The sequence below is a fragment of the Stomoxys calcitrans genome, chromosome 3 (genome assembly GCF_963082655.1).
Source record: "Stomoxys calcitrans chromosome 3, idStoCalc2.1, whole genome shotgun sequence".
NCBI lineage: Eukaryota > Metazoa > Arthropoda > Insecta > Diptera > Muscidae > Stomoxys > Stomoxys calcitrans.
Window position 1 is genome coordinate 173,736,647 of NC_081554.1, and position 10,317 is coordinate 173,746,963.

General features: G+C 42.3%; 1 protein-coding gene across 1 annotated transcript; it reads left to right on the forward strand.

Moving 5' to 3' along the window:
- The first annotated feature begins 447 nt into the window (after positions 1-447).
- LOC106083042 (uncharacterized) lies at positions 448-3,381 on the forward strand. The gene is made up of 2 exons (XM_013245859.2): positions 448-673; positions 2,810-3,381. Exons 1-2 carry the CDS (start codon positions 448-450, stop codon positions 3,379-3,381), a joined length of 798 nt encoding a protein of 265 aa, XP_013101313.2.
- Positions 3,382-10,317: the final 6,936 nt, after the last annotated feature.

The following is a 10,317-nucleotide window of genomic DNA, read 5'->3' on the forward strand; positions in this document are numbered from 1 at the left end:
ATAACTACGTCCATCTGTCTATCCAGACTTCCTGTTTGTCCATATATTCTCGTTTTTAGCTATAGGTCATATATCCGATTGTAATCAAAATTTGGTCCAGTCTTTTACCTTTTCTTAACTGATATTTACCAAAACAACAACAACAACAGTTATTTATTTAATTTAACTGCAAAAAAAAATTAAAAAAGTTGAAATTACAAATCACAAACAACAGCTTATAAAGGAATTACATTTAAATACTCTGTTTTATTAAAGATGTAGGTACCTATCAGTATTTACCAAAAAAGGAAGATAACCAAAGTCAACAAATATGGATCGGAAGCCCACTAACCCAATTTTCTGGAATGGTATAAAAGCCAATGAAGGCGTTAAGATTTTTAACAGTTGTCAGTTAACAGTTTCGCTTAAGTTTTTCCAATCAAAAGTTCTTGCATACCGACAGTGGCAATGGAGACAAAGTTATTGGTTCTCGTTACACTGTTTATGCCTTGTATTTTGGCCGTAAGTGTCTTGGACAATGAAAATTGGCCTTCAAAGTCTGAAGAGAATATTCTGCAAACGAGTTTTGTTCCTGAGTCTTCAAATGAACATAAAATTAAAATTAATTGGCTACCGATATGGAATGATATTGAAGGTAGCAATGAATTTGTTGTCAAAGAGTCCAATGAAATGGGTAAGTATTGGGTTGCCCAAAAAGTAATTGCGGATTTTTCATATAGTCGGCGTTGACAAATTTTTTCAACGGCTTGTGACTCTGTAATTGCATTCTTTCTTCTGTCAGTTATAAGCTGTTACTTTAAGCTTGCTTTAGAAAAAAAGTGTAAAAAAAAGTATATTTGATTAAAGTTCATTCTAAGTTTTATTAAAAATGCATTTACTTTCTTTTAAAAAATCCGCAATTACTTTTTGGGCAACCCAATAGTAAGAATAAGTAAAAGCATGATAAGTTCGGCCAGTCCAAATCTTGGGAACCTACCACCATGGATTCTACTAGGTTAGGTTGAAAAGAGGGTGCATATATTAATCCATCCCATGTCACTATGGACATACACCTAAGCCATTAATCGGCTTGTTGTGCGCTCTAAAAACTATAAAGTAACCTCTAAATAAGAAAATTTTAAGTAAGGAATTCCGTGCTACTTACAAAATCCTTAATTGTTTTCAATGCCACTCCCCTAAGTTGGTTTATATATGCTATTGTGTCCCCCCCGACTCTAAAGGCTTCAGGTTAACTAAGTTTACGCAGTCCTCTGGCCTTCACTGCCAAATTGTCTGCCTTTTTCATTTCCCCCTACTCCGTTATGGCTCGGCACCCAAACGATGCGGATTTGGTCATCCTCAGTGAAGTCATTAATCTCCTTCTTACACTGCAAGACTGTTCGTGAACTTATCGTCCAGGTTGTTATTGCCCTTATGGCAATTTTACTGACGGTAAAGACGTTCACACACGACTTCCTCACGTTAGCACCACACCACTTCACGCATTCCGTGATCGCTCGGATCTCCGCCTGCAAGACCTTATAATGGTCAGGTAGTCTAAAACATATTTCAGTCCCTGGGTTCTCAATGTAAACCGCCAGGTCCACTCTGTCCTCTTGCTTCGATCCATCCGTGTAACATGATATTCCAGATGGCAATACTAGGGTTCCTTAAATCCAAGACTGTGCCGATGGCAGCAGTGCCTCGCACTCGACTTCAAGGTTCATCTCAGGTATCTGATCGGAAACCTCTGCCCTTCCGTCCAGGTTTCCTATCGTCCCCTCGATTATACCGCAATGTTATGAGCTGCTCCCATCCACAATTTATTCTCCCATCGCCTTAAGTCTCATAGCCTCAGTGGCTGTCTCACACTTAATTTGTATGTCAATGAGTCTGATATCTATTGGGTTGCCCAAAAAGTAATTGCGGATTTTTCATATAGTCGGCGTTGAAAAATGTTTTCACAGCTTGTGACTCTGTAATTGCATTCTTTCTTCTGTCAGTTATCAGCTGTTACTTAGTGAAAAAAAGTATATTTGATTAAAGTTCATCCTAAGTTAAATTAAAAATGCATTTACTTTCTTTTAAAAAATCCGCAATTATTTTTTGGGCAACCCAATATTAGAATAGTCTCCAGTGCCCTCGTGGGCGTGGTCCTCATCGCTTCGCCTATGCCAAGACAACACGTTCTCTGAACCTGTTGTATGGTCCTTATGTTGCACTTTTTCTCCATAGCAGTCCACCAAACTACTGAGGCGTCAGTATTAGTCTAATCACGCTCCTGTAGAGCTAGGGGACTATCGTAGGATTCAGGCCCAAGTTCGAGCCTATGGCCCGTCTACATAGTGCCCAACATCTGTAAGCCTTCTCAGTACGCTGCTGAATGTGACAGTTCCAAGTATTTGACCTAAGTATCCAAAGCATTTGACTTTGTCAGATATCGAAATTGTCTTATTGAGGAAACGTGGTGCGTTAAATTGGCCCACCCTCGTCTTCCTCGTGAACAGGCATATTTCAGTCTTCTTTGGATTAACATTGAGACCTCTGGATCTAGCCCAGTCATATGCTATATGCAAGACCCTTTCGGCCCTTCTGCATAGCTCGTTCGGATCCTTACCCCTTAGAAGTACAATTGCATCGTCTGCGTAGCAGACGGGTTCAAATCCCTCCTCAGTCAGCATCCATTATAGGTCATATATGGTGGTCACCCATAGGAGCGAAATAATGATATTACAATATAATCCATGATCCATGGTGGACAGGCTGGCCGAACTAAAAGCTATTTTCCTGTTTCTCATTAAATTTTTTTCCATTTTTTCTCTCCTTGCAGAAACCTGCTCCGTCGAAAGCTCCAAAGGACTTTTAAATCTCATGCGGGAAACGAAAAGACTACTCCCCCTAAAGGGCATTAAAACCATCATTAATTCCTATGCCAATGATGCTGAAGTTAAGGCCCTCAAAGATTTCATCACTTCATCGGAGTATAAACAAAAAACTGCTGAAATTCGCAAATCTGAAGAGTATAAAATTCTAAAATCTTATGCCTGTCATGTACTCCACATTGATTTGGAGGATTTGCACAGCATTACGAAGAAATCCTTGCGATCTGCTCATGAGGCAGGTATTCGAGGTCTTATGTTGAAAATACAATCCATATTGCCTTATGAGAAAATTATGAATTTATACCAACATTTGATGGGCAACGACAACGATTTGGTAGAGGCGGTGGCCCATTTAAAATCTCACGAGTTTCGTCAGATTGTCATGAATTTATGGCACAATGTACCCGCCTATCGGGAGGTGAGAGAAAAATTGATTGCTATTGGTGTTCCCATGGATGATATTAGAGATGCCATTGGCAGTGTTCTAGGATGGAATGAATATCTGGAGGTTTTGATTTAGAGTGGTAGAAGTGAAAAAAGTTTGGCATAACTTCTCCACAGAAAAAAGTGCAATAAAAATATCCTCATAGAAAATTTTAAAAAATATTTCACCAATAAAATGTTCTACAGAAGAAATTTTCGAAGAAATTTTTGGAATGCATTATTATTCGAAAAATGAGGCCAATGCAGCCCAGAAGTTAGCATATAAGCCAATGACGCTTAACGCGATATAATCCGAAAAAATTTCCGCGCTGGTAATACCCTCCTAATGCTGGTGTCATTTGTGAGGTACTAAGCCATGTAAAGACTTCTCGCCACTGAGGTGTGGCACTAGGGATCACCGTTCGGACTCGGCTATAAAGAAGAGGTCCCTTATCATTGAGCTTAAACTTGCCCCTGTTCCTTAATGGAATGTTCTTGGGCAATGAATGCTTCAAAATTTTGAGAAAAAATTTCATGAGGACATTAGGACTGAGGAAAGCTATGTGAAAATGAGCGGCCTTGAGGCGACTGTTGTAAGGGCCTGAACCGCAAATGGGCCCATCTGATTTTTATCTTTGTACTGCAGACCACAGGTAACATTGAGGCAGAGGCCTTTCGACAGCTTTTAGGACTTGGTTGGACCTGGCGAGGCGATCATTGCAGGATATCTGAATGCCTAGCCTATCGACTGGGGTGGTGTCAATGAGAATTCTAGCGGCAGAGTCTTAAGGGAATGGTTCAGAACTAGTGCCAATATTGAGATTTGGCCTACGGCGGGGGCCACAACGATTCTTTTATAGACATCTTCATTAGCTTAAACTTGCCCCTGTCCCTTAATGGAATGTTCTTGGGCAATAAATGCTTAAAAATTTTGAAAAAAAATTTCGTGAGGACTTTAGGACTGAGGAAAGCTACGTGAAACTGAGCGGCCTTGAGGCGACTGTTGTAAGGGCCTGGACCACAAATGGGCCCATCTGATTTTTTTCTTTGTACTGCAGACCACAGGTAACATTGAGGCAGAGGCCTTTCGACAGCCTTTGGGACTTGGTTGGACCTGGCGAGGCGATCTGAACGCGAAGCATACCGACTGGGGTGGTGTTAATGTGAATCCCAGCGGCAGAGTCTTTAGGGAATAGTTCAGAACTAGTGCCAATATTGAGATTTGGCCCACGGCGGGGGCCATACCGATTCTTTTATAGACATCTTCATTAACTTAAACTTGCCCCTGTCCCTCAATGGAATGTTCTTGGGCAATAAATGCTCCAAAATTTTGAAAAAAATTTCGTGAGGACATCAGGACTGAGGAAAGCTATGTGAAACTGAGCGGCCTTGAGGTGACTCTTGTAAGGGCCTTGACCACAAATGGGACTGATCTGGGCAAAATTTAAGAAGGACGTCGAAGAGCCTAACCAAACTCACTGTCTCAAATTTCAGCGACATCGGACAATAAATGCGTCTTTTATGGCCCCAAAACCTAAAACCTAGATATCGGTCTATATGGCAGCTATATCCAAATCTGGACCGATCTGTGCGATATTGCAGAAGTATGTCAAGGGGCTTAACTTAACTCACTGTTCCAAATTTCGGCGACATCGGACAATAAATGAGCATTTTATGGGCCCAAAACCATAAATCAAGAAATCGGTCTATATGGCAGCTATATCTAAATCTGAACCGATCTGGACCAAATTGACGAAATATGTCAAAGGGCCTAACACAACTCACTGTCCCAAATTTCAGTAAAATCAGATAATGAATGTGGCTTTTATGGGCCTTACACCATAAATCGGAGGATCGATCTATATGGCAGCTATATCCAAATCTGGACCGATCTGAGCCAAATTAACGAAGGGTGTCGACGGGCCTTACACAATTCACTGTCCCGAATTTCATCAAAATCGGATAATAAATGCGGCTTTTGTGGGCCTTAGACCCTTAACCGGAGGATCGGTCTATATGGCAGCTATATCCAAATCTGAATCGATCTGAGCCAATTTAACGAAGGAAGTCGAAGGGCCTAAGACTACTCACTGTCCCAAATTTCAGCGAAATCGGATAATAAATGCGGCTTTTGTGGGCCTAGGACCCTAAATCGGAGGATCGGTCTATATGGCAGCTATATCCAAATCTGGACCGATCTGAGCCAAATTGACGAAGGATGTCGAAGGGCCTAACACAACTAACTGCCCCAAATTTCAGCGAAATCAGATAATAAATGTGGCTTTTATGGGCCTAAGACCCTAAATCGGTGGATCGGTCTATATGGGGGCTATATCAAGATATAGTCCGATATAGCCCAACTTCGAACTTAACCTGCTTATGGACAAAAAAATCCCATCCTTCGGTGGTGGGTATAAAAAATCGTGAGGACATTAGGACTGAGGAAATCTATGTGAAACTGAGCGGCCTTGAGGCGACTGTTGTAAGGGCCTGGACCACAAATGGGCCCATCTAATTCTTATCTTTGTACTGCAGACCACAGGTGACATTGAGTCAGAGAAATTCGATAGCCTTTGGGACTTGGTTGGACCTGGCGAGGCGATCTGAATGCGAAGCCTACTGACTGGGATGGTGTCAATGTGAATCCCAGCGGCAGAGTGTTAAGGGAATGTTTCAGAACTAGTGCCAATATTGAGATTTGGCCCACGGCGGGGGCCACAGCGATTCTTTTATAGACATCTTCATAAGCTTAAACTTGCCCCTGTTTCTTAATGGAATGTTCTTGGGCAATAAATGCTTAAAAATTTTGAAAAAAAATTTCGTGAGGACTTTAGGACTGAGGAATGCTATGTGAAACTGAGCGGCCTTGAGGCGACTGTTGTAAGGGCCTGGATCACGAATGGGCCCATCTGATTCTTATCTTTGTACTGCAGACCACAGGTGACATTGAGGCAGAGGCCTTTCGACAGCCTTTGGGACTTGGTTGGACCTGGCGAGGCGATCTGAACGCGAAGCATACCGACTGGGGTGGTGTTAATGTGAATCCCAGCAGCAGAGTCTTTAGGGAATAGTTCAGAACTAGTTCCAATATTGAGATTTGGTCCACGGCGGGGGCCACAGGGATTGGGACTTGGTTGGACCTGGTGAGGCGACCTGACAGCGAAGCATACCGACTGGGGTGGTGTTAATGTGAATCCAAGCTGCAGAATCTTAAGGGAATGGTTCAGAACTAGTCCCAATATTGAGATTTGGCACACGGCGGGGGCCACATCTTCATGATGACATATAGACTAAGACCGGCGGACGGTATGCTTCTGCAGATATTGGACTACGATTCCGAATACAAACCAGTCCTTCTAAGCGTCGAATTAAAGAGACTGGAGAGGCTCCTCCCGAATGAGGTATTCGATTGTGATAATATAAAGATCAGCGTCCTCAATGATGTCATGCCCGTTCATAGGATCTGCACTACTGGGGAAATTGTTGATGCTATTGCCGGAATGAATCTTGTGTTTGCTGAGACCATGCGACAATCGATAAAGAGATTCAAACTATGTCGAGGAGTCATGGAAGAACACTCTGATGATATATCCGCTTCCTCAATGATGTCCTGGCAGAGAAGCTTGGCCAGCTGCCAGTTGATGGGATCTGCACTACTGGGGAAATTGGTGATGCTATTGTCGGTTGCTGAGACTATACAATCGATAAAGAGATTCAAACTATGTCGAGGAGTCATGAAAGAACACTCTGATGATATATCCGCATCCTCAATGATGTCCTGGCAGAGAAGCTGGGTGAATGTCAGCTGCCATTCGATCTGCACTACAGGGGAAATTGGGGCCATGCGACAATCGATAAGCGATTCAAACCGTGCCGAGGAGTCATGAAAGAACTCTCTGGTGATATATTGGAGCTCATTAGAGAGAAGAAAACTCTTAGAAGGAGGAGGCATGGTATTATCGACCAGCAGGAAGCCAGGACATTGGGAGTAATCATAAGAAACTTGAGTTATATAATTGCTCAAGGAATCGCTGCTTTATTTGAGGAGAATGCTAGGGCGAAGAAACTGGAAGCCATAAGACCTGGCCGTTATATGTTTCAGCAGCCAAAGGGACTATGTGCAGCTGGAAGACGAACGAGGATAAGTAAACTTATTGGAACTAGCGGAGAACACATAGCATCAGATTATGCCAAGGCAAACGACGTAGCAGACGAACTTGCTGCGATTCAGCAACACACCCTGATTATCGATGAGGAGGAGATACCCATTGAACTGATGTCATATCCGCCTCTAGTGGAGTTTGATCAAAATGTTCGTGCTGATGGCACTATCGGACCCCCTAACAGTTTAGGCTTCTGAAGGCAAATGAAATCGCCGCATACAGACGAACTTGCTGCTATTCAATAACGCATGCTGTAGCAGACGAACATGCTGCTATTCAGCAGCGCATGCTGATTATCGATGAGGAGGAGATATCCAATGACCCATTGTCATATTCGCCTCAAGTGGAGTTTGATCAACATGTTCGTGCTGATGGCACTATCGGACCCCCTAACAGTTTAGGCTCCTAAAGACAGATGAAATCGCCGCATACATAAGGAGATTAAATAATAAGAAGAGTTCGGGTGAGGGTGGGATTTTAACTTTGTCCTGAGGAAAGTAGGATTGGAGACATGGAGATTCGTCACGGTCATTTTTCCTCATTGTTTAAATCTTACGTATTTCCCAAGCACATGGAAGAAGTCGGATCCCCCAAACAGTTTAGGCTCCTAAAGACAGATGAATTCGCCGCATACATAAGGAGATTGAATAATAAGAAGATTTCGGATGAGGGTGGCATTTTAACTCTGTTCTGAGGAAAGTAGGATTGGCGATCTGGAGATTCGTCACGGTTATTTTCAAACTTTGTTTAAAACTTACGTATTTCCCAAGCACATGGAAGAGGTCGGATCCACCGAACAGTTTAGGCTCCCAGAGACAAATGAAATCGCCGCATACATAAGGAGATTGAATTATAAGAAGAAGGTGAGAATGGCATCCCTAATCCCCAATCCCGACATGGAGATTTCTCATGGCCCTTTTCAATCATTGTTTAAACCTTACGTATTTACCAGGCACATGGAAGAGGTCGAAAGTCATTCCTATTTTGAAACCTGGCAAGGACCTTACAAATCCTGCTAATTACAGGCCTATTGCATTGTTGTCCACTGCTTCCAAATTGCTGGAAATGGCTATCTTAGACACATTTAATGATCATATTGAGAAGAAAGAGGTCTTAAAAGACTCGCAATTTGAATTCAGACGAGCGACATCGACCATACATGCCCTCATAACGCTTGCGTCAAAGGTCACGCAGGGCTAAACGGGCGCTGCGCAAAGATTGTAGTAGTCCTGGACTTTGAGAAGGTATTCGCAACCGTATGGCAGGAGGGCATTCGAAGGAAAATGAGAGATTTCAGGGACCAGCTCTATAGGATTATCTCCATCTTATCCAGCAATCCCATGGCAGCCGGTTGTACTTACCGGATTGACCCGATGGAGTCCTTCATCGGCAAAAGCCGCCGCCTCAGTTTACAACACACTGCTACAACAACAACAACATCTCCAACTAAGAGAAGATCCTTTTCCGTGTCCATAGGACCTAGAAATTCGGCAACAAGATAAACAGTAGCTGGGGTCCTCCAAGGTTCAGGATTGGGCCCACTTCTCCACAACTTGTATCTGTCGGACATCCCGAGTCCAGAGACAGGCGAGATCCTTTTAATATATGCTGACGACATATTAATCGCATCCAGTCATCCTAGAGCGCAAACAGTGGCCAGAAATCTAACCAGATATCTCGAAAGCATTCAGAAGTACTTTATTTCATGGAGACTAAATCTTAATACTCAGGGAAAAGAATGGCAACCTATATAAGAACGCCCGAAGGGCAAGCTATATAAAAACAGGCCGATTAGGCCTATAATTATATTAAGTTTTAGGGACCATAGTAGAAGTCATTGTGTAAAATTTAATCCAAATCGAATAGGAATTGTGCTCTTTAGGGCCTCAAGAAGTAAAATCGGGAGATCGGTTTATAAGGGGACCTGTATAAGGCTATAGACCTATTTAGACCATATTTGACATGTATGTTGAAGGTGAATGGGAAAAGTCGTTGTCATAAGAAGTCAAGACCCCAGATCGGTTTATATGGCAGCTATATCAGTATATGGACCAATTTGATCCATATTTGGCACAATTGTTGGAAGTCATAAAAAAATCCGTCATGCAAAATTTCAGCCAAATCGGATAATGACTACGCCCTCTAGAGGCTCAAGAAGTCAAAATCCCAGATCGGTGTATATGGGAGCTATATAAGTATATGGACCAATTTGATCCATATTTGGCACAGTTGTTGGAAGTCATAACAAAATCCATCATGCAAAATTTCAGCCAAATCGGACAATGACTACGCCCTCTAGAGGCTCAAGAAGTCAAAATCCCAAATCGGTGTATATGGCAGCTATATCTGTATATGGACCAATTTGATCCATATTTGGCACAGTTGTTGGAAGTCATAACAAAATACGTCATGCAAAATTTCAGCCACATCACATAGTAATTGCGCCCTCTAGAGGTTCAAGAAGTCAAGATGCCAGATTGGTTTATATGGCAAGTATAGAAGTATACGGACAAAATTGAACCATATTTGGCACAGTTGTTGGAAGTCATAACAAAATCCGTCATGCAAAATTTCAGCCAAATCGGATAATGTTTACGCCCTCTAGAGGCTCAAGGAGTCAAGATCTCAGATCGGTGTATATGGCAGCTATATCAGTATATGGACAAATTTTAACCATATTTGGCACAGTTGTTGGAAGTCGTAACAAAATACATCATGCAAAATTTCAACCAAATCGGATAATGTTTACGCCCTCTAGAGGATCAAGAAGTCAAGACCCAAGATCGGTTTATATGGCAGCTATATCAAAAAATGGACCGATTTAAACCATACTAGTTACAGTTGTTGAAAGTCATAGCGGAACATGTCAT